At 44.6% G+C, this 24,952-nt stretch overlaps 1 protein-coding gene across 5 annotated transcripts in view; it reads left to right on the forward strand.

Moving 5' to 3' along the window:
- SLC4A4 (solute carrier family 4 member 4) overlaps positions 1-24,952 on the forward strand; it is a 230,154-nt gene that overhangs the window by 77,888 nt on the left and 127,314 nt on the right. For all 5 annotated transcript variants that reach the window (XM_072862885.1, XM_072862890.1, XM_072862888.1 and 2 more), the window contains exon 3: positions 497-676. In XM_072862885.1, the coding sequence (XP_072718986.1) occupies positions 497-676 (180 nt within the window). The remainder of the gene's footprint in view (positions 1-496; positions 677-24,952) is intronic.

Below are 24,952 nucleotides of genomic sequence, written 5' to 3' on the forward strand. Positions count from 1 at the left end.
TTTGACACTTGTTATGCAATGGACTGCATAGTCGAGTGATGTAAATTTTGTTGCTCTAAGCTCTTCAATTAAGCTGGATCAGTTTGCACAAGGTAGGTGTGAAGTCCAGCCAATGTATTTGGTAAAACAAATGGAAGAATTGCTGCAGAATGTTTCTGAAGAGCACTGTACTCAATATTGCAAAGTGAGTAGGATGGCCTTCTGTGGTTTTTATTTTTATTTTTAAATGAGTCACAAGGACAGCATAATTATCAGAGAGTCTGCATTGGCATGCACTCTCAGAAATGATTGTACCAAAAAGACTTTTCCAAATGGCAGCTAAAGAGCTCCTAGCTCACATTTGGAGACAAGAAACATAGTACTAATGTATGTTAGGCCAGCAAAGAAAGATACTTCACTTGCCTGTTTGAATGAAACGCGACATGAACTGTACTGGCCGGTGATGCACAAACTCTGCGCAGTCGAAGTTAATATTTGCTGTGCTTGTGTTCCCTAGGTCATCACACTATTTACATTGGGGTCCACGTGCCGAAGAGCTATAGGAGAAGGAGACGTCATAGGAGAAGACCTGGGCACAAAGAGAAGAAAGAAAAGGAGAAAATCTCCGAGAACTACTCCGACAAATCAGACGTAGAAAACGCTGATGAGACAAGCAGCAGCATCCTTAAACCGCTCAGTAAGTACTGGTTTCAGTTATCGCTCACTACAATGGTCTGTTGTCTAGTGATCTGCTCCTGATCTGATCACGGAGGAGGAAACTGGATCCACGAAAACAGTCGTCTCATGTTGCAGGGTCGGAGTAGTCATAATCAGTTGCTGTGGCCTGGAAAAGGCACAGGCTGGAGCAGACATTTCATCCCTCTGTATCACCTGAGTTTACTCCTGAGCTAATGCCAGGCAGGAACAGGCCAAATTTTAAAAAGCAATTTGACACTGTGTGTAAAGAGATAGCAGGGAAACGCAGAGACTGAGTAGATGCCTAGACAGATCTATTGCAGCTTCTGCCCTGGCTCTCAGGATGTGCACCCTCTCTAGAATTCAAGCACCCCATGGTTTCAGCTAGAAACAGCCTCACAGGAGTAGGTCGATGAGAAGCACCAAGACCTACAGACTGTGAGAAACATACTCACTTGGGATTTGGCTTTGTTGTATCCATAACTTGTGCTGCTAATAAGTCTTTTCCCTTCAGTAATTAACCAGTTTTAAGTTTTGCAAACAAAAAGAAGAAAAAAATGTAGCATTACAGTATGTTTGAGTATCTGTAGGGGTTGAATATCTGAATCGTGACAGGCAGATGAGGTCTGTTTTGGGTGCCCTATACCTCCATTCATACTGAAATTGTTAACCCGAGGAAAGAGATCTTTATCTAGTGTCATCACTATGCAGCTCTTCGGTAACATCGTAGGAGACTGTCATAAAGTCCCGTTCCTCTTGCTGTCTTCTCTGTTGGCCGCAAGCTTGTTCTGAAATCTGGGGGATGGCTGCTTAAATAGAAGTGGGAGAGAGATGGTGACAGCCTGCTAAAGTGGGAACATGCTAACAAGGTTTGAATATAGGAGAACAGCCCAGGATATGGTATAGCTCAGATTATGGAGGCTAATTCCAGATGGTTGGAGTTTCCTTAAAGAACTTGTTTGTAAGTGGGAAAATGCTTCCTGTGAGAGAGAGAAAAAAGAGAGAGAGAGGAGCAAGCAGGGGTCATATGACCTGATCTTTGATTGAAGAAATATGTGAGTTTTTCGTTTTGAAATTGTGTTGCTGGATAGTTGCTGCATATAAAGAGAGTAACACGGGGTCAGATCAGTCATGTCTTTAGCCCGGGGCCTGTTGCTCTCGGTGGTGCAGATACTTCAGAGAGCAGCAACTGGAAGGGAAGGCAAGTCACAAAGTCCATTTGCTCTTCGTGGCTGTAGTTCCCTAGTTGTCCCAAGGAAGTTTTCTTGTCAACACTCAGAAACCAGGAGTTGGTTTTAAGCTGAAAGACTTAACTACCTGTCTTCAAGAACTCTAGATCTTTTAAGTTTAATTTTTATGTTTACATCTCTGTTGTTCTTTGACGTGCAGGTGGCCAGATCTGTAGAAATTCCTTTTTGGCTTCTGGATGTATCGATATCCTAGGGGAATCGTTTCCACAGGCTAATTGTGCCCATGGTTGAAAACCTATTTCTTCCATCAGGCTTTGATTTTCTGCCTTTCGGTTTGTTCATCATTGTTTCTGTTTTGCGTCATTTGAGAAAGAGTTGATGGTATTTTTTCCTCTATTGTTTCTACAGGTTAGTATGTTCTTGTCTACTCTTTATCTGCATGTGAAAATGCGCAGTCTTTTCATCTCTCTCTATCTGAGAATTTTCCCATAGTCTTTTCCACCCTGACCTCTTTGCACTACGTATTTCTGGAGTGGGATCACTTAAATACCACGCAGTATTCCAGGTGCCCCGTGCAATAGCATTAATACGACACCATTTGTAACTTTTTCTGTATTGTTCACCGTCTCATGTATCCAGATACTTTACCAGGTTCTTGCAGGGACTTGCTGTTTTGCGCTGGTGGCCAGATCTTTTTACGAGCTGGCACAGTTAATTTAGAACACTGTAAAGGATAGGAGTAGTTCAGATTACTGTCTTGAATTTCCAAACATTGAATTACATGTTGCCTCATATCCCCAGGTTTTTTTCCCTTCTGAAACTCTTGTCTTCGTAGCTGACCTGAATTATTTGTTTCCTACACTTTTTTTGCTTGCTAACAAGCCTTTCTTCTCTAGTTCTGCGTATGTAGTAACACCAGGCTTCCCTCAGAAATTTCTGCTGTTCCGCTTTTGACATTCTCCATCATTTATAAATGGCTTTTTATTTCCATTCTGTTTTCTGTCTCTTAGGTTGCATATTCAGACTGTTCCAGCTTTAGATGACTCTTACTGGAACTTCGATGAAGACTTTTTGAGGGTCTGAATGGCTTATGTGTGCCTGCTGTGTTCGCTCTCAGTCACGGCAAGCGTGTCCAAGAGAAGACTGGTTCTCTTCAGGCAAAGCTTACCAGCTTACTCTGATATTCATTACTGGCAATCATGGCAAGAAATCTCAGTTATAACCCTGTTCTTTTTAATCTTCGTCCGTTAATAGTAAATGAGTGAGGGATATGTGGCTCGAATTCAGTTTCAAAAGAATAAGAATATTAGAAACAAAGAACCGGGGAATTTTGAACGGCAATTTTAATGGAGTTGGGAGAAAGCCGGGGTGAAATATATTACGTATATTTGAGACAGCTGTCAGTAGAGAGTATGTGGCATCAGAAGCTGAAATATCTGTTAGGGCTGTGTGGTTTAGTAGAGTGGGACAGAATGAAGGTGTTTGCTAGGGAGTAGGGGTGCCACTTGGCCAGTGGCTGCATTGTGGCCAGGAAGGAGAGAGGTTTGGATTTTGCTGTTCTTCTTTGAAGGGGGAGAAAAAGAACAGAAACTGAGCAAGAAGTGAAACGCAGAGCGTGGCGACAACCAGAGAGTTGAGCGTTAGTCTAAAGTGCTTGAGGTCATTTTACAGGGAGGGATGGTGATAAAGGGACTGCATCTGCCAGAGCTAGGCCAGCTCTGCAGGGGCTTGCTGGATATGCATGTGGGGTACACAGTGTTTCCATGTCGTCAGAAGAGGAGGAAAAAAAGAAGTGCTGGACACCAAGGAAAGAGGAAATCCGGAGCCCGCTGTGCCGTCTTACCCAGCTCAGCGCCTTTCTTGTGAAGGGAGCCAAGAATAGAAGAGCGAGGGTGTTGCAGTTCCCAGGATTAAGGGCTGCTGGGACAGCTGTGTTAATGACCTTTGCATAACACCGCTTTGTGTGATGGCTGTCTGTAACCAGGGACTCTGCTCACCGTCAAACAACGGGATCGGATTCACGCATGCTTCAGGTACACGTCGGAGACTGAGGCTCGATGAATACTGGGTTGTGAATATGATGTGTAGGACACTGCCTTCAGAAAGGCTGCAGAGGAGGTGATAGGTGTATGCAAGTTTAATGAGATAATAAAACGAAAGTGCTGTTTACATAGTTATTGGTGAGATGAAGGGACTGAAAAACTGCAAACCCAAACATCCTGAGGAAAGGTACAGTGCATCTCGGTTGATAAAATCCAGAATTTGTATAGCTCCTTCTTTTTGTTGATTTTTGCAATTATTAACTTGGCCGAGTATTAGACACTGTCAGTTCAGCTTGTATATAATTGGTGGTTTATTTCATCTTCAAATACAAGGACAAGCATATAAAGTTTGATTTGCAAAGTCTTTAATAACGTAGTTGTTAAAATAGTTCCTAGAAGTTTAGGAAATGACTTGATTGTCTCCGTATACTGAGAGCTTTGTTTTTACGGAGTAGAAAGCTTAAGCCAGCTTTTGTTTGAGACATCACTTCTATTTCTTGGTCTGTCCCTAAGGACCGTGAAGCCTAAACCTAGGTATCTTACCTGAAGATGATTTCTCAGCTTCTTTGGTGAAAACTCTGCAATCAGATTTTGACCAAATCTGGATTTGACTCACCAGGTCAAGCTGCTTGTCCCACAACAAACGAACCTGATGAAACATGTCTGTGGATACAGGCAAGAGAGTAAACAGGTCCAGAAATGCAAACCTTCCCCATAAACATTTTGTTCCAGTTCAAAACCGGTCTAGCTGCGCTCCTGTATTTGGGAATTGGTGCAGTCTGGAAGGGTCAATCCTTTTTTTTTAACCTGTGTCCAGTTCAGTCAAACAAGCCAAATGCTGGTAGTTTATAAACAACCTTCAGCTCTCCCATCTGGAGAGAGTTAGGGAAATGGAACGTGTACAGATACGTTTTATCCTAAGTAAATTATTGCTTGGGAAAGGTGCCTCCTTCAAAAATCCAGACAGGGATATTCTCTGATACACTGAGGAGGAGGCTTGAAGGCGATGTTCCCTCTGCAGAGCCCTTTCAGTATATTCCAGGCCTGCAGGGCTGTCTCTGCGCTCGGAGAGAAAATTGGAGTTCACGCCCTTGTTCTCAGGCAGGACTGCTGACACTGGTGCTAGCTGAAATGTGGCTTCCTTTAACCGCAGACTATTACAAATCCGTGTTCCAGATGAAGTGTACCAGCACCTTATTTCTAAAAGCATCTCCTTTCACCAGCCTGGCCCTGATTTCCACTTATAACCAGTAAGAAGGAAACACTTTTTAGCAGTGGTTATTCTGCACTGTCGAGGAAGCTGGCATACAAGTATTTTTGAGGTGTAAAAAAAAAAATCATGGCATCACTAGTAAGTGGGCTTTAAATACCCTCTTCTTGTCTGCCTAAAACACATGTAAGAATTGGAAAACAGATGAAGTTTTATGCTGTCAGAACAGTGCAGAAGGGGAACGATAGCATATTGAGAGACGATGAGTAAAACGGGGTTTTCAGAGGGAAGGCTTAGTGATTTTTGTAGTGCTAATGGTTGGAGTATTGACCCGCTAGTATTTTGGGCATATTCAATCGGTCTGTGATTAACTCTGATTAGTGCACTTAGTGGGGTGAAGAAAAGACTCAGCTGGCCAGAGAAGAGAGCGGATGGTGGAAAGCCACAGGAGTCTTGTCAGCTGGCATGGGCAGAGGTGTCAAGCCTGGTTCTGCTTCCTCAGGTCGGCCGATTGCTTAGCTCAATATGAAGCGGATGGTATAGTTTGCTGGTACTTGCAAGGGACGAGACAAGGGAGGAACAAGGAAGGCAGATATAAGTTTCTTCTTCGGGACAGGCTGCGATCTGAATCCATTTCCCTCTTCCTCATTCTTTACTGCAGACATGTGAAGATTTTCCCATGAGGAAATGCATCTCTGCTTGATCTGGGAAGGGGTTTCTTCTCATTGTCTGGTTGCCCTCCAAGTTAATTTGGCTCGCCTCCCTGGCTCAAACCCAATGAAATCATGTCTCTCGGTAGGCACTGTCGTAGCAGGCAGCATGTAGACACCGTGTTGATGTACACAGCGGTATGAGGTGCTGCACAGAGATGCCTGTGCTGGTGCAGAGCTTGCTTGGGTTGTCCTTGGGCTGGCCCAGCTCTGTCCCCCTTAGACACACAGCACGTGCAGAAGGTACATGCTAAAGAAGATACGAATCTCTTGATTTTGAAACTCTTGATAGTGCTTTTAGAACAGAAGTGCTTGGAATATGGGGTACAGACTTGGGCTCATGTGAGCAATTACCGTGTCGGAAGGAGGAGAGATAGAAAAATGTATGATCCTTGGACAGAATGGAAATTCTCATCTTGTTCAGTTGGTCTGTGCATGGCCTATGGTTTCTGGAAGGTAAGAAACTGTCTGTGTGTATTTGTGACTCTGAATTCAGTGGCTGGGGTAAAAGTCCTTTTATAGGCAAAGGGGATTCCAAGCAAATGGAGAGCAAGAAGCCCAAAATATAAAATACCTGTCCCTTTCCAAAATATCTCAGGGAGTTTCATGTGTAGTTGAGGACTAGTATTATAAGCTATAAAGTAATGACTTGCAATACTACACCTCAGTTCAAGCCCTAAGGCATTTTACACAACATAATCACAAAAATTATGCTAGTAACACAGGTTACAAAAGATTGAAAATTCTCTGGTTTTTGGAGTGATTTTAAAGCTAGCTGGCAATAAAATCCTCAAACCTTGTTTTCAGGAAGTTAACTAGAGGCATCACTTGCTTTTTAATTTTTTTTTTTTTTTTTCTCAGTTGAAAAAATAGGGTTGAGAAGGTGTGGGCATGGCACTTCTGTGCTCCGCATCCATGCAAAGCGATGCTCGCTCCTCTGCTCTGCTCGGTAACGTTTTGCAGAGCTGTTAATGCAGCCTGCAGGTGTGAGGAGGACGCGAGCCTTCATTCACAATTTGTGGAAAGAAGACGATGAGGCAGGTGGATTGCAGCATCTTATGTTCTTGAGGTCTTTCTCCTCTGAATCACAGTCTCGTTGGCTGCCTGACTTAAGCCTCTTTCCACTTTCATTTTTAACAATGTTACGTGGAAATAGGATAAAGAAGGAATTTGCTTTAATGGGACAGTAAGCTGCCTGCTGGCATTACTCTTCAGTTGTAAACAAACATGGGACGTCTTCATCCTCATCTGAAGTTTAGTACTTCACATGCATATGGACACATATTTGTACATGTAAATGCCCTGCCTTTAAAGACCGAGAGGGAGTCTTCAGGAGTTCCCCTTGCTGAAGGGCTGTAAGATGAGATTTTTCCTTTAATGATACGTTATTGCTATTGGCCAAGTTTAAAGGCTTTATCCCGCAAGTTGTGGGGTGTAGAGCCTTCCCGCAGTACTGTATGGTTTACTGACTGTTTTCGTTAAAACCACTTGCGGGTCTGAAAAAGCGTTGTTGCCAAAGCGAAAGATTTGTCTAAACTCCGCATAACGCTTCAGAAAATGGAGCAGGAGGAAAGGAAATTCAGTGTTCACAGTTTCCTGGAAATGGGCGTTCAGGGCGCTCTGCCCCACGCAGTGCTGGGCTTCAGAAACGAGTGTGATACTTCGCTTTGGCACTGGATTCAGCAAGGTACTGGGACCCAAAAGCAACAAGCAATAACGAGGGGCCCGTGAAACTAATAAACTGCATGCTGTAATAGAATTTTCTTAGTGCTTGCATCCGCAAAGAGAGTAAAACCAGATTTTTGGCAGGAGTCAAAATGTTGACAGGTGGATAAATATAACTGCAGAATCTAAATTTTGGAACACCTTAAAGGAGGGCTAAGTGGTTGTGAGCTGAGGCCATCTTTCATTTTACGCTGTTAGTTGCAGCTCTTCTGCATATGGTCACACGTGGGCTAAGCTTACTGAAGGTTTTCTTTACCAGTTGAAGGGCGTAAATATGATCCTGTTTACAGGACACAAAACCAGAAATGGGGAAAAGAGGTTGAAAGTCTGGATCTGTCTGTTGGAGTGGTTTCTAGAGGACCCGTATAGCAAGAGAGAGGGAAGGGATGTTATGTCATCCCATCAAAGGTTTGTAAAGGTTTGCAGTTTGCTCAGAGAAATTCCTCTTCCACCCACCAGCGGTAGTTCTTGAAGGTTTTAGTAAAAAAAAAACTCTCTTGAGCCCTCAGATGTGGGTTAGGAGGAGCATTTTGCTGAAAGAGAAAACGTTTGCAGCAGAGTCATTTCATTAAGGTACTGTTTGAGGCTTGTGCTGTCATTCTGGATGGAGTGCATCTCTCCCAGTGAAGGTGAGGTTTGGTCTGGATGGATGAAATTTGCTATGTAGGCAACTGCTCTGTCCCTCTGCAAGGATTGCCAAGCGTCATCCCTCACTACGGGTTAATATGCACCTTTTAACAATTCTAATTTAAAATGCAGCCTTCTCTCCAAAGTAGGTTCTGTGTAATCTGGGGCTAGGAAAGCTGGAACTCTAGAGAATCCTGCTTGCTTGAAGCTTGCTGTTGATTTTGGGTATGTGTGCTAAGACTTCGCTGCTGAATACCTGCATTTAAGTAGTGCTCGGGAGGATGCTTGACGTGGAGAGAGAACTGTAATTATCTCTAATAGATTGTCTGAACCCGACAGATCCTGCAACGTCAGTTGGCCCCTTCCCCCCCCCCCCCCCCCCCCCCCAAACTGGGAAATCGATGCTCAGTTTATCGAGATGCCTAGCGATGTAAAAGATGTTGTGGTGAGCAATCTTGTAGGATGAATTCACCATGCTGATTTGTTTAAGTGGAGGCTTTTTCATTTTTAATCCAAGTACAACAGTTTGTCTTTGCATCTGGTTGATGTGGGACACCCTGAAGTTGATGGCATTAGTATCCTTAGTTTCCTTTACATGGTGGTTTTCTTCTTACATAATGAGTACGTTTTTTGGTCCTTTCAGGTTCTTCAGGTCTTCTAGCAGGTCAAAGTGCCTAGATAAGAGAGTGGTGCTGTGCGTGTGTGTATGAATAGTTTTCTAACATCTCTCTGTCGAGTGCAGTGCCTCGGAAAGGTGCTGGCCAAGTATCCCCGGAGGCCAAGCTACTCTGCTTTTTTGCTGTGTTCTCTCACTCAGGAACACGATCTTTACCAGAAAAGAAAGCCCACTGATGGAGCTGAAATGCCCGTTGATTCCTTTGTGCTTTTGATTCTCTAAGTGCTTCATCACGTCCATAATTCCTGCTGAAATGTGTAAGACCTGAACATGCATGCAGGTGTTTCCGGATCAGTAACTGTCCCACCAGTGGCTACGTTACAGTCTGTTCACCTCATGCTTCACGTTTCTTGAGAACCATTATATGTTGATGTATGTCTGCCCCTTTGCTCAGTATCGGTGCTTGTGAACAGTTTGCTTACACAATGCCTGAAATAATGTTTTGCATCTATCATCTTAAACGAGGCGCTGAAGTAGGCAAGTCTGTCTCTCGTAAATGCTATAGGTAAAACATCCAGAGCAGTGTGCTGAAGGCTGTGCTGTGAAATGCACGTGGGGACAGAGTCTCCCGTGGGGACAGAGCGAGCCTTCACGTCCAGGCAGTGCCTGGCGTGAGCTGAGGAATGGCCAGAAGGCTCTGTCCCTGGCACTGCCTCCAAAAGAGAGACAAGGCTCTATTGGAAGCCACTCGTGGAAAAAGCAATTTGAGCCCACTGGTATGGAAACCATCTCTTTTTAGTTTTAAATGCAATCCGTTTGACATCCGCAATGCATTCAGCAGGGGTTTTCCAGGCTTTCTGTGGCAGGCCTCTCCTTCCAAAGAGCAAGCTTTGCAGCTCTCCAGCGCAAAATTGCCTCTTCTCAGGAGCACTTCTACGCAAAATGGGAAACAAGTTGCATGCAGGGTTGCCGAAGAGAACACAGCATGCCTGATCTGTAGGTACACCTGCCTGCAGCCCGAGCCAGAGCCTGCTTGTCAAAATGCCTGTGCCTGGGACACTTGCAGAATTGCTCCTCTTTGTCTTACAGTGAGTGTGAGGTGGCTGATTGTATGTCTCTTAAAAATGTGTTTGTGATCTCTGTGGCTGTTCTTAAACAGTCTTCCTACCTCTTCATGTGCAGTCTGCTTTACTATGAAGTAAATTTCTGGTATTGCTTCCCAACTCAGAGTACCTGCCTTGCAGGAAAAGATCCTGTATTATGGAGAAAGTCCCAGCTGCTTTCCAGTGAGGAGTGGAAGTTGCCAGTCCAACTGTGGAACAGTCCATCCATAATGAGATTGAATTAATTCAACAAGGATATCTAAACGTCAATTTAGGAAGGCTCAGGCTTGGTGTCTACCCTGAAAGTTCATTAAGCTAGCAGCTATAAATAGCAGGAGGCAGCTACAGGATTGAAATGAATGTACCTACTTAGCAGAGCAGATGCAGCACAGTCAGGGTGTGCCAGGAGTCCTCTTTCTATTAGTGTTGTTGGATTTTTCAGCAATCCAATTTCTTTCCTGGCTCTTCAAGACACGGGGTGGGATTTTCCAAAAGCTTTTAGCCGCAGCTCACCACAGGAAGGGCAACGGCACACCAGTGTTGAGGGCCTTTGAAAAATACCAGGCAGGATGGCCAAATAGCTTAATTTTTTTGTGTTAATGTTTTACATAGGGCAAATGGTCAGGGAGACTTTCCCATAAATGTAAGGGAATCTTTGGTATTTTGGTCTTCAAGAACTGCACAGCAGGCTAGTGAATTGGTCGAAGGCGGTGGAGTCGGTTGAAGCATGCCTTTTTCTGCCCCTCCAATCTCTAATGCTGCAAGTAGCGTTATTTAGGTCACACGAGCACAACTGCAGGGGTAAACACAGAAATAATTCCTGCTTTGTTTGCCAACATGCCCTCTGCATAGCTGGGGGCCCGTCAGAGAGGCTGTTGGGGTGCAGCTGGCTGGGAAAATGGGAAAGGGCATGGGAAGGTGCTCAGGGGCAGGCAGGCTGTGGGAAGGGCGCAGGTGAGGAGGTCAGCCGTGCCTGCTGAGCGCAGAGCCAGCAGCTGGGCACGGCACTGCCTGCTGACACAGCCCTCGCGTCTGCTCTCAGCCTGCGAAGGAGAGATTGCATAATGCCCGGAGAGACCGCTAATTACCTGGGCTGGACCTCTGACTACCCAGGGTAAAGCTGACTGCGTCCTGGCCCTCAATAGTTGGTTAGGGACCTCCTTCTAGTGGGTCAGGCTCCTCTAAGGCAGGACCCCGTTCATCCCTGGCAGGTTGCCTCATTTTGTGGGATCAGGAAGCTCTCTTGCCTTTTACTGCAGGGGATACAAGCCTGGAGTTGCATTAGGTTTCAAGATGGATATTTTTGGGTTCATGGATGGGTCCGGGAAGAGGCTGTGACCTCAAAAAATCCAGAGGAGAGATGGGGAGAGGAGGTGTAAGGAGAGGATACTTGAAGACGCAGTTGACTGGCGGTTAGGAGGACTTCTTGTACGTGTGGGGGTGACAGAGAAGAGAGACATGGAAGAGGGAGGTACTTCAAGCAGCAGCTAAACCCAGCTTCCTTTCACCCGTTAATTACTCCAGCTCTCGTCGGTGGGAGATGGTCTGGATGGTATTTCTCTTCTTCCTGTGTCTCCGTTCTAACTGCCAAGACTTACAGCTCCCACTGAAGCACTTCGATAGGATGAAGGCCCATGGCGATACGAGGTTGGGTCTAGATGTGAACTGTCCCCCTAGGCAAAGGCTTTCTTTTTCTTTCTGGCAAGAGTTCAGGGTTTTTCTCAGAGAGCTAATTAAAAAAATTGCTTTCTTTGCAACACCCTTGACTGAAGTGTTGTATTTTTGCTTTTTCAACTTGACTTGTCCATATGCGATCACATAAGGGCTTCTTACGAACACTTAGGTTTGTCTAAAACACTTGGCACTTCCCTTAAGAACATCCACCTTATGTAGGTGAACGCATGGCTGAAATGGGGCTTACGGCACAGAACGGTGCTAACCTGCCTGGTGCTCTTGGTTTGCCTTTGCTGTGCAGCTGAAGGCTGGCGGTCCTGAGAGCTGATCCGTGCGAGTGGGCCGGCGGGTGCCCGGCAGCGGGCGAGTTGCTCTCGGGAGGCTGAGAGGAGCAGGCAGCTGCTTCTTGTTCCCTGTTTCCAGGTAAGCAAACCGTGTAGCTTTTTATCGCTGCCAAGTATGCTCCCTGCTCTTGCCTGCACACCCCCCCCATGTTACATTTTTCCCTTTCCCCCTGTCGGTGTGTTTTCTAAAATAATTGAAGTGTGTTTTTAATATCTGACATTCTGACATAGACCAAAGCTCTCGTATCTTTGCCAAGCTTTCATTCCTTGCTTGTGACAGCTGGGAAAGGAGCTAAGTGGTTTTATTTTTTTTTTTTTTCCCCTTGCAAAGTCCAGATTTTGGGTAGGTGTGATAAAAGGTAGGGCTAAACTGTTCCTCCCTCAGTAGGTGAGTACTGAGACTCCCACGCACAATAACAGAAAGTGATCTTTCCTGGCAGTGCTGGTTGTTAAGGCAAATATTGAGCGCCTCCGGTGCAGAGGATTAGTTCTTTTCCTGTCCAGAAAGGTACGGTAGTTGTGATTTTTCCCTTTAGGGTCATTTCTGAAGTTGTTTTTGAGAGTAAGGGTTGAGGGGAAGAAGCAGTTGTCCCTGAATAAGTTATGTGCATGTTAGGTCTGATTAAATTTAGGCATCAGTCGAGTACCCGTAGGAAGTACCCGTAGGAAGTACGCGTGTGCATACCTGTTTGCACGCGACGCATGGCGTCCGAGCTTCGCCCCGCCACCAGCTGCCCTGTGTGCCTTTGGCAAGTCCCGAAAGTCTTCAAAGGGACAGTTATTTCAGGGATCTCGTGTGAGCAAAAATAAATCTCATCCTAATGTAACAGCATTTCCCACGTTATCCTCTCTGGTTGGCACTCTTCATGGACACAGTTTTGCATCTCGCTCTGGCAAGTCCTTTGCTTTGAGAAAGTCCCCTGCCTAAGGGAAGCCCCAGACTCTGCTCCCTGAATTTTAAGTTCTCTCTTCTTCTGCTGTGACATCTGAAGCTCTCCCCACCAGGTTTCCGCTTGATACCAGGGTCCGAGGACAAGGGGCTGAAAACCAAGGGGATAAAAGCTCCATCTATTGGGCTCCCTCTTGCCCATAACACTGCAAGCAGTCGAGGCGCTGAGGGCACTGCACAGGCTGCTGCGAGCACAAGTGGCTGCGCACCGAGTTCTTTCCCTGGCGGAACATCTCAGCTTGCTTCCAACATCTTTCTCCTTTTCCCCAATATCAGTAACTTTATTTCTTTCCAGCAACATTTCTTTAAGTTTTTTTTCCATGCATTCCTCAGCCTCTGAAGTGCCACAAAAGTGTCCTTAAGAAACGAATGACTGTTTAGCCACACAAACAAAACCAGCCCTATCTTTGTGATCGTGCGTGGTTCCTCAAAAGAAATTAGCAGCGTGGACTGAAATTCCATACTCAAGCTTTACTTATTTCTTGCTTGTGCATTGTGTTTCAGATAGCGGTCGTGTTATTCGGTGTTTGTGGTAGTCGCCTTTAACTGCATCGAGGCTGGTAGGTACTTCAGTAGAGTTTGCTGGCTTACGAAGGTTTATTGAAGTGATGTAGGGGTGTGTCGTGTAGGATTTAAAAAGCATCTTGTATTTCTAGGATTTCAGTGTTCCTTTGGTTGCAATGCAGTCAGACTGGTGGTGAGAAGCGATTCCAGTTTGAAAAAGAGTTTAAAAAATCAGCATTGTAATGTGCCCATGTGAAGCCATCGCAAATGCCTGGGCCTGGAATAACCTGAATATACAGGAGAGAATTTTCCACCCGTGCAGAGGCCAAGATAAAATTGTTCCGATCTGAATTCTGCTTTCAGAGACTTCTGGATGTGTCTGAAAGGAGCAGCCACTGCAGTGGAAGAGGGGGGAATGAATGTGATCATTTTCTTCTCAAGAGAAATGATAATGTGCTTTTAATGAGGATTATTTCTAGGGGTGGTGCATTTAAAGGCACAGGGTCATCTCTTCAGGTATTTTTTAAAACCGCCCTCCACTGTTTTAATCATTAAAAAACAAAACACAAAAATTGCCATGGTAATAACACCAATATAGATGGTAGAGCTGTTGAGCAGTTCCACTTACGTTATTGTCAACTTTAAATGATCAAAATCTATGACCCTGAAATAATAAAATTAATTTGAAGTACAAATATGAAAGTAGTGTTGTTTCAGCTGGCCTTCTGGTTTTGACACCCTAACCCTGTCGCACTCCTGCCGTAAGTCTATGTTTTCTCTACAGTTTGAAGAACTGATAGAAATATTTTTTGGTTAAGTGAAAGTTAAGATTCTTCTGTAGCTTTACCTTCCCCTTGAGAGGGGAGTTAAAATGATACACCCATTCTAGTCAATATGGAATTAATTGTTGCAAAGTTTGAGATAAAATAATAAGAATTGAGCATTGTGCATTTCATAAATGTGGTCTGGGCAGAACAGAGAAAATAACCTGCAAAAAGAAGTGATGAATCAGTCTCAAAATACCTTCGCTTTGTGGTAGGTATGACTGATACAAAGCGTTTTCATTTACTGGTCACTTGTGCCTTGATTGACTGCATGTTTGCTTGCAGCTTTACAAGTAAGCCATTCTTGATTAAGAATGGTCTTTGCTGCTTTTTTCTTTACCGGGCAGTTTTTATTAGAAATCTCCCTTGGCCAAAGATGATACAATTAGTCATGCTAGATGTAGAGGAAAATAGCTCAATATAAACTTTACATAGGGTTTAAAGCCACAGGGTGCATAGCTGTCTACTTTGGAGATTTAAAGTGGTTTTTCAACTTCATCTTGAAACTTCTTCAGTTTTTAAGTACCAGAAAAAGTACCTCTGGGAAGTTTTTATGGGGTATGTATTGCCACTTTAACATGTACACTGTTCATGTTTGAGATGGACAAAGCAAAAAAGAGGCCAATTCCTTTCACAGTGCAGGGGAAGACCTCCTTTAACTGGAAGCTCGCTGTGCTAATCTCCTGTCTTGAACTGATAGCATGTGCCGCTATAATTACCTAAGCCACCTTAATTCTCTGCCTAATTCTGTTCTCTGTATTCACGTGAAACTGCTAAGGGACAGAAAAGTCTAAGGAATTTACCATGTGGGAAAAAAAAATCTCATTTAGAAGCATTTTGATTTTAAGCCAAAGATATTTCTGTAGCCGAGAAGGGCTGAATTGTGTAGGTGATGGTTGGTACTGTTAAGCTGCCCTTTTTGGATTAAACTCTACGCAGATCCATTGGACAGTGTGGGAACAAGCCATCCCAAAGCTCTGGGCTTCTCTCTGTGTATGTGTAAACAAGCGTTTGAAACGCTTCAAAGCATATACGCTGGACCTGTCCACTGGGCCTGGTAGCTATTTCAACATTTCCCTTGTGTTTCATACACAATGTTTCATACAGTGGGTTTTCTGACTCATGTTTTAGCAGAAAGTATGGCTTTGTTCAAATGAGGCTCAGTTTTACTGACTAACAGGCAGACTGGTCAGCAGCGGTGTCCTATCGCTTCTGTATATTTATTTTGTAGGTGTATGTAGCATGGATGCTGTTTGGAGTTGAATGCCGTTGGATGGGAAGTACTGTACTAACAAAGAGAGGAAAAGTAGCTATCATGGAGATCCTTACCAGCTTGGTGGAAATGTATATTAGATGTTCTGTGCTGTCACTGTTCAGTCACTATTGCCCCAGGCAGAGAAGTGACTGGCTGGAGTACGAGTTGATCAGGGAGGTTACAAGTTCTCCACTTAGCTTGGCTTCCAGAGAGACTTACGGAAAGAAGAGGGTTCCGATGACCGTAGGTACTGAAGTTGAGATGGAGGGGGGCACGAGGCAGGCTCAGAGTCTGTCACTACAGGGAACACTGGAAATACAGCTGTGAGCTGGAAAGATCTTGTTCCCTGTGACAACCAAAAATCATTGCTTCATTCTTAGGAAGTCTTGATGCAAAATCTTCTAATGTAAATATAACCAGCATCTGGATTTTCTTCTCTAAGTCCTCCTTTGTGTTTTCTGTTGGCTCTTGCGAATCACATTGAACTGTTCGTACTGGGACCATTTAAAATGTTGATCCTTAGTCGAGTTATTCTTGAAGCTGGTGTCTTTTTATTTTTTTTATTTTTCTTTCCACACTCGGAAACGTGCTTCTCCACCAGCAGAGCTATTGTAGACTTGCCTGTCACTTCTTGCTTCTGCTCTAGGAAGAAGGCAGGTTAGCCACTTTTGGAGGGACTAAAACCTAGGTTGCAGCTGAGGTGAGCTGGCAGGGGAAGCGTTAGAGGGTAGAGATGGGTAAAAGAGGGGCCCTCCGAGTGCTTCCCGTGGCGTGGAGCTGAGTCTCCTCCCATCCCAAGAGGTGCAGAGAATTATGCCCGTGACCTACTAACCTCCTCCAGCTGGGACCGTGGGTTTGGGAAATGAGCGCACAGATGGCTTCTCTCTGGGTGGCAGCAGATGCTGCTGATCTAATGAGTAGGATCAATAGACGTTTTAGCAAAATCGTGGTGAGTGGTGTAGGGATGTCTGTAGAACCGCAATGCTGCTCCCTTCTCCCTGATACCAGTCATTTCTGGGCCCTTTCCCTTCTTTTCTTGGCACCCCCCCCCATTTATCTCCTCCTCCAGGTCGGGCTGGCACAAAGATAATGCGGATAATTTTGATTGCACAAGGAAGCTGTTAGGGAATTAGATGATTGAGAAATGCGTGGAGGGCGAACCAGAGATCTCGAGGCCAAAAACTTGTTTTACTCGGATGCCAGTAGGTTGGTATGACAAAATGGGAGTGTTAATAAAAAGAAAAAGTAAATCAATCGTATACAGAATACCCTGCTGATAGCAGAGGTCTTTCTACCTCCCTACAGAATATCGCTCCAGTGTGTGCTTTGCTGGAGCTCTAGCTTGGGTAAGCGTAAACCCTAAAATAAATACATTTCTGTCATCATTCACGAAAAACAAGCTTCATTATACCCTTACAAATGCTTTTGAGGAAAGACTTCTATTCAGGCGGAGTCTTCTGCAGCTGTGGGTCTTGTCCAAGGACCCGCTCCTCTCTTTCTGCCAGGGTTATTTTAGGGATGGTGAACTTGCTTTGGAGTTTCTGTTGCATCGGAGCAGATGCTGTGTTGTGAATGTGTTCATGCCTTGAAGAAACAACAACTTATTGAGAGGCAAGAACTGCCTTTCTTTTATCTCTTCTGACTCTTTTATCTCTCTGACTTTCTGATAAGCCAAAATGAACAATTTCACCTGTGACCTGAAGGACTGGAAGCCAAAGAACCACCACCAAAAGAAATGGAAATTGAATGACACTGAAATGTCAGTGTCATAAACCTGAAGAATAAACAAGATAGAGGGGAAAAGACCTCAGCCCTGGTAAATTAATCATTGCAAATTATTGCCTTTCTTCTTTGTTAGTGTCAGCCATTTCCCAGAAAAACGGTATATTCATTAAAATAAATCTGTATGATATCTGAAATGAAACCTTTGAGAGCTGTGGGCTATTCTGCTCAGCTTTGAATCCTGATCCAACATCTGTTCAAGCAGGGGAGAGTCTTTGGATTTATTTGCTGATTTCTTACCCACTGAGTGACCTTTAAAATAATGATGTTAAGTACATCAAAATTATGTGTAGGGAAGAGCTTGGTCATCTGAAAGCTGAAGAGGAAAGCAGACGTTAACTGAAATGTAAGCAGTTCTTCATAGATGTGTTTGTACTTGTATCGCCAGATTTACGTCTACAAAAAGGCAGATCCCTTTTGGTGCATTTTGCCTTATGGTTTGTATACTCACTGGAAGAGCAGTGTAGACCTCAGCAGTTAAATGGAAAAAAAAAAGTATGCATAAATCAGCGGAGCCTTTCCTTCTGTTTGTAAAGAAACATATGAATGGACTAGTCTCAACGTGAATGTGGTATTGGGCTTGTGTTCAAGTCTTGCATCCAACTGGAGACCTTGATATTTAAATACAGTAATGGGAACTGAGTTCATCCAACTGAGGAGGGGTGTTTGATTTAGCTCTGAGCTATGGGTATGTAATACCCTGAGAATTGCACGGCTGTGCATGAAAGGAGAGGTATTTTGAGCATCCTGATCTCTGAAGACCTCCAGCGGTTACTCTCTGTTGTGTTCATGCTCCAAGAGCAGTTTCATAATGATATGACTTAGTAGGCTTGGATTTCAGGCTCTGATTAATAACTTGGCTCCTCTGTATTGAAGCTACGCGGGAGTTTTTTTTGCTAGGTGAAGTGTGTGTCCTTATTTTGTACTTGCACTTGTGCTAGGGGAACCTGGGATTGGCAGCAGAAGGCTGCGGCTGTTAAATCTGCGCTTTCGCTTCCTTGGAGCCGAACGATTTTCCTGATTTAAAAGCAGTGGCAAGTGGAAGGATGCTGGAAGGTTGAAACGAAGCAGAAAGCCTAGGTGTCAAAACCTGTTTGCACACAAAAGGGAAGAGCCGGGCTCCACCGTGAGTCAGCTGTACGTTCAGACTCAGAGAGCCACCCACCGTGACAGAAGTATGTCTCGGAGTGCCTGGCCCTGTGGGAGCTCGGCAAGTATGGTCTGACGGGGGAGAGATGATACAGATAATAGATTGACTTTATGTACACGATACAGGAAATAATTACTAAAGTTTACAGTGCTACGGCGACAATTTGGTCCTTGGCTGTAGAGCACTGATAGCATTGTGGGTTTGGGGGGATATTTTTATTTTTGTTTTAAAATGGATAAGTAGCTCTTATGATGTGAATCATCAGTCAGGAAAAAAGAAGGACACACACTAAACACCACTCACAGGAAAGAGCAATCGGGAAGAGTTCGCTGTAGGCAGCGAAACTTTGTGTGCTAGGCTTTTTGTGCAGAGAGGTCAGAAAAGCTATGTTGAAAACTGAAGATCAAGATATTAAGACATTTACCAAGTGTCCTGCACCAAATCTGGGCAGAGATAGGTGTCACGCAGACTGGGAGAAGCTAAATTAAGGTTTTGCCGTGGCCTGCAGTCCAGATGAGTGAGTCTCTCTCCATGAGCTGTACGGGAGCGGAGGGTGATGAGCCTCTGTGAATTCCCTGTCTGAAATAGAGATGGGCTTGAAGAGCTCATGACGGGCAGCAGCAGCACGTGTCCTTGCAGTGACATTGCATGTTAATTCACACGAAAAGGGCTGAATGCGGTGTGCAAGGTGACCGGTAGTGTCTCAGTAAGAGGGTGGCAGCCGTGTCCTGGGGGAGCCGTTGCATTTCCGAGTCGAACGCTTCATGGTTGCTGTGGTCTGCGGGTGATGCTGAGACCGGCTCATTAGCGCTGTGTGGAAAGCATAAACTTGGGAGATGGCAAATGACAGAACCACAAAGTTTCGGGAGCTGTTTGGGGGGCAGTTACGTGGATGGGGTAGATCTGCTCCCGATGAGGAGATGTGCTTATAGAAGTTGCACAAAACCATGTGGTTTCAAGTCCACGAAGGCAGTGGAAACTTTGAGGCTAGGGAAGAGTTTCATGGATGTGGGAGGATTTCGATGTGGGACTTTGGCCATTTGGTCCTTGGGCCTCTCAAAGCTTTCTGGGGCATCTTGCAAATCTGTCGGGCTCCAGACGCTGAAGAGCAGAGGAAGTCTGCTTCCTGCTCCGTGCTTGCAGGCAGAGTGCTGACTTGAATATTCAGCTGGGCACTGACTCTTCCTTGCGCTTTGGGTATTCCTAGAGAACGTGTCTGACCCCGTTTTGTTGGACTAGCTCTTATTTGGGTTTCCCTTTATCTGTCTGGGACTTGTTCTGCCTACTTTGTATATCATGGTTTTCTTGTTCCAGCCTGTTTCTATGTAAATTGCCTAGGATGGGAAACTTCAGAAGGATGAGTCTATAGAAAAAAAGAAATGTAGTCAAGTGACTTCATTCCAGCATGCATTTCATCGTGGGAATAAGAGCTCACTCTGCAGAAAGAAAATGCTCACCACCAAACAGTATAAACTTATTTAATGGCAACAATTGATCCTTTGGCAAAGTCTAGCTAAAGCTGTCTGGGGGGATTAGTCTAGGCTTTGCATTAAAGCTGGGCTGAAACATACTCCGCATTCCTAGTGGCAGAAAAGTAGTGATATCCAGAACAGTTCTTTCATGTCTGCTTCAAGAAATGGGGATTATTTGGGGATGGACTGTTTCAGATAAATGACTGCTACAGCTTGTAGAATCACATTTGCTAATTGAAGGCAAAAGAAACAGCTATGTAACCACAGAATATGCTGATTTAAATTATTCCTGTGGTTTTTTTTAGAGTTAAATATTGTCAGCTGTGTAGTTCAGATCTCAAGCGCACGCTCTAAACTCCTAATTTAGAGTAATCACTGAAATGTCCCATTTCAGGGGGACACTTCAGTGATTTTCCTTTGGCCGGGCCGCAGGGGTTTTGCAGCTTCTTGCAGCTCCCGCAAGCAGTGCATGCCATGCGTGGATAGCCTTGTAGTGGGGCTATGAGGAGGAGGTGACAGGGTAACTGCTAAAGACCCAGGGGAAGAACAGCATGCCTTGGGATCTATACAAATAAATGGTGCTGTAGTCTTTGTACTAATCTGGATCTGGTTTTCATTCCAGCTGTGTCAGTCTGACTTTTATTCAGTGGTGAAAAGGGAAGATTTCCATTTCTTTTACCTGGTCTACTTAAAATATATATATGCATGTATATGTAAAGGAGGCAGTATTTTTTAATTAATTGTTTGCCTTCGAAATGAGATTGCTCTCTGTCTTGTGGGTTCCTTTAATGCTTTGGCAATAAATAAGAAGCTTCCAACTGCAGACAAAACCACATTTGGGGTTAAATGTGAGCATTTTTTGATTGTTGGACCTTTCATTATGGAAAGAAGGCTAGCATCCCAGCACCATCTTCTCCTAGGGTTTGCTCGTGCTTTGCCGTAACGGTCGGAGGGACTTCAGTGGTAGGGGGACAGGGTGCCAGTACATCTTCTGTCAGCACCTGTAGGAACAGTGCAGGCAGAAAGAGAGCTGTGATTCAGGACAGCACCGAGGAACAAATTTAACCTAAAGCATATATTTAGCCTGGCTGTTTTCAAGAAGATCTAAATCCATATTTAAAGCTAAGCATCTGTTGAAGTGCTCTGCAGATTGCTGATATAAATAGTTTGCTGAACTGGAGCTGCTCTGGCTACGTGGGGAAACCTAGGAGTGGGCTAGATTTCAGGGAGGGCTTTCGGCTGCTCTGCCGCGCTGGGATGATGCAAGCAGCACGGCTTTGCCAGATGACTCTTTCTGGTATAGATTCTCGCTGTCCTTTCGCCTTTTCTTCAGCTCACTTTCTAATGACCACAGGGTTTTAGAACCAAAGAAGAATGTCCTTTGTCTCAAGTGGCAGAAATGGAGCACAAATGGGACCGCAATTTGACTGTCATTTCTCTGCCTCCTACCCACCACCCTGGATGACCCTGGAGTTGTGCAGGTTTCCAGAAGCGTGGCTCTGCTGAGAGCTTCCCCCCCTCGCTGGAGTTTACTGTGAACTGATCCTGGGAGGATGAGCAGGGCTCTCTCTTCACTGGAAAGTTGCCAGCGTGCTCTATATAGCTCGTCCTGGTCTCCCTTTGTAAGCAGAGTAATGTAAAAGGGCTTTCTTCTCCCAGCATTACTTAGGAAGAGCATTCTCATTTTCCCTATTATTTTTACTTGCCTTAATGCCAGGTAAGCTGTCAGTAAATTGAACGCTAGGTGTTCTCATAGTTTCTCCCTGTTGTTGTGAAAAAGGGAAACCTGGTGGCCAGATCCCTGTGGGCTGGGATCTTTCTCGAGTCGGACAAAGTTAGGGCGATGAGCAGCTCCGAGTTCCTCTTGGAAGTGGTGATGCAGTTTCTGACCTTCTCCCTGAGTCACAAGTGAGCCAGGTTTCTTCCCACCTGTCACTGGGAAGTTGTGCGCTGACGCTAGCTTACGTGGAGAACGTCCGGCAAGAGCTGGTGGTGGTGGTCACTGCCACCCTGCTAACCCTTTTGGCTAGAGCTGCCTCCGACAGCTGCGTTCGTGCTGCTCCAGCAAGCATTTCCTTTGCATTTACTTTTCATTTCCAATCTCAAAATATGCTCTTTTTTCCGTGTCAAAGTGGTAACACATGTGGATTTTTGTCCGAAACCTGTGCCTGCAGAATATAAAGCGTTTTTCGCGCTTACGGAGTGAAAGGTGCTTCTTAATTATTGGAGGGTTAAGTATTAAGAAGCTGATAAAGACAGCAACTGGGTAAGGTTTGCTGATGAGGAAGGTCGTGTTACCCGGCTTTTGCGTAATGTCGTTCTTCAGTCACTAGAGCAAAATAGGTTTTAGCAAACTGTATCCTCGTTAATTCCTTACGGAGACGCCAAGTGCTGCGGAGGACTTGAACACTGTTAACAGCTTGCAGCTGGTACCGGCCGGGGAAAGTGTTGACTTCCAGGACATCCCATATTTCACAACAGTTGGAGCTGTAGGCTCATAACTGAAACGTGGCAGTGCTTGGGAAGCTGTGGATGTGTGTTCTTTCCCTTCGTTTTCTGAAAGTGGATATAATACCTGTTAGCAAACTAAGGGGGTTTTCTTTGTCCTTCTGGAGAAGAGGATATAGATTGTTTGCTGTAAAAAATAGTCTGGTGGATCCATTTCTTAGATTTTCCAAAACTGCCATTCTGCACCAGAAGCAGACCTTCCATTAGGTGACTTAAGTCTCTCTCCGTGGCTAATTCTGAACGCTTTCAAAGACCGTAGATATCTCTCAAGTGCAATTGAATGTTATTTTGGGGTTGGGAGAATAATTAGCTTGACTTCTTTACATCTATAGTTAATCTAAGGTTTGTGACTTGACTCTTTTCAATACTGTCCTGTGACTAATCTCATAGCTTTGCCATTTGTTAATACGATTGTGTACTTTTTTAAAAGTGGGAAAATACTAGGGTATTTGCTTCATCATTCCACAGCAGTTATTGCATACTTTTAATGGCTAAAAACCTATTGATCAAAGTTCCTGTGTTTATAGCCATTTTTGCCAAGGAATTTGGCACAGAAGTGAGCAGGGCAGAGAAATGGAAGGTGTAATGCTTTGGGGCAGAACCTGTTCATTCCTGTTGTCAAAAGGGAATGTGGCTGCTTTAATCAAATTGAAGGGCTTTGAAGATAGAAAGAACTATCAAAAGATGAAGTAATATTAATATGCACATGTAGCGAGTTACAGACAAGATTGCTTTCTGGGAGAGAGGAGGGATTGTGTATTTATAGATTGCAGGAATGCTCTGTAGTACTTTGTCTAACAAATGTGTAAACGCTCCATTGATACATGCCTATATTGGCTCTTTATTTTTGAACCCTTGGCAATGATTATTTCACAGCAGCTTTTGGATTGCGAGGCCGAGGCTGACCAGGAAAGGCGTTTGTATTTCTTCTCATCCATTTGCTTTAAGTGGAGAAGTACAATATTTACTCTTGGGTTACTTAGAAATTTGGAGACTTGGGAAGTAGATTTCCTTTGTGGCTGAGGCCTGCTGGTCTTTGGCACATTTTGGAAATAAGTATTCTGATTTGCTCTGGGGTTTCCTCTGCAAACGAGGTCTCAAGGGGAGAGCTTTGGAAGCCCTGAGGGCTGGGGTTACCTCTGTTCTCAGGGAGGTCGGTGGTGAGAGTCTGAGCGACTGCAGAAACCGCGTCACCTGCTCCGTGACTTCACTCAAGACTTGGGCTTATCGTCATCACTTTCTCTTTTGGTTGAACCACTGGTACAAAAATCAGTACATTTTTCCTTTTCTCTACTGTTAACAGATGTTGCATTTTAATGACCTAACTTTTCCTACTTGTGAAATGTTTATTAGCAAATGCAGCTTTTTAGAAGCGTGTAAAGCTCCTTCTGGTTTTCACGGCAAGGAATTTTTTTTTTTAAAGTCCTTTTTGGTGAGAATAACATTTATGAACTGTTTCGTGCATTTAAAAATGGCGACTGTTAAAGTCTGAGATCACAGCATGTGTAGCCACAGGCCTCGCCTTTGATTATCTTCTGTAATTTTACATCTTTTTTGACTGTGGGTCTGTGTGGGTCAGGCTTATGGTATTTATTGCAAGCGGTTTCACTTGCTGCCTGTACTTGTCTGAAGCATTTGGAAGTGGTGATGACGCTGTGCTTTTTTGCAAGCGTTTTAACTCGGTGCTTGTAAGAAATGGAAAGACACAAGTTTTTTGCCTGGTCAGCTTTCATTTGGACGTGGCACGTGTAGGAGCCGCTGCCGTCAATGACTCGTTTCTGGCAGGGGTTGATGATTTGGACATTGCTACCGCCGTAGCTTCAGGTTGTAAGAGGAGAGGCCCTAGGTACAAGCTTCAAGAGGGCTTGAGACCTTTGTGTGGGTGTAGGACAGCGTTAGGTGGTACCGGTGGACTGTCAGATGCCCTTGACGTAGAAGTGGTGGTATCTGTGAAAGAACATCCTCCCGAGAGATTTGTGCAAGAAGGGGTGCCAGTAGCTCCTGCCTTTCTCTCCATCGTAAATGTGGATTCTGCAGGTGATCCCTCTGCTGAGGATGCCAGCGTGTGCCTTCGGGGGAAAAAGCGGGGAACTGGTGCACCTACTGAGGGTCTCGAGAAGGACTTCTGGTCTCTCTTGGGTTAGTCTGTGGGGGGAACAAAGAGGAGACAGCAGTTCTGGGGGGGTATCCAAAGTCCTGCCTGTTGGCAAGGGAGATACGGTGTTTTAGCAGAGCGAGCAACACTTTGTTTGACAAATGGTATCTTGGAAACACAATCCTAACACTAGTATTTCTGAACTTGGGAAGTATCCCAGAAGTAAGCCAGCATGCATACTTGTTTATGTGCTTATCTAAGAGGGTTATCTGCCTGCTTCAGGTTTTGCACTCAGAAGTGTGTTATTTCTTAAAAAAACATTTAAAACCAGGACGTCTCTATGCCATGAAAAGCAAGGAAATTGGAATGGCAAGTTCTCTTTCGTAACTTTTCTCTCAAGACCAGACCGCATTTACGATGACTTGCGTGGGGGGAGCGGTGCTCTGTTTCACCCGGCACACGGAGTCAGAGTGGTCCCAGGTTTTCCAAGATCTGCA

This window comes from Ciconia boyciana, chromosome 5, assembly GCF_034638445.1.
Source record: "Ciconia boyciana chromosome 5, ASM3463844v1, whole genome shotgun sequence".
NCBI lineage: Eukaryota > Metazoa > Chordata > Aves > Ciconiiformes > Ciconiidae > Ciconia > Ciconia boyciana.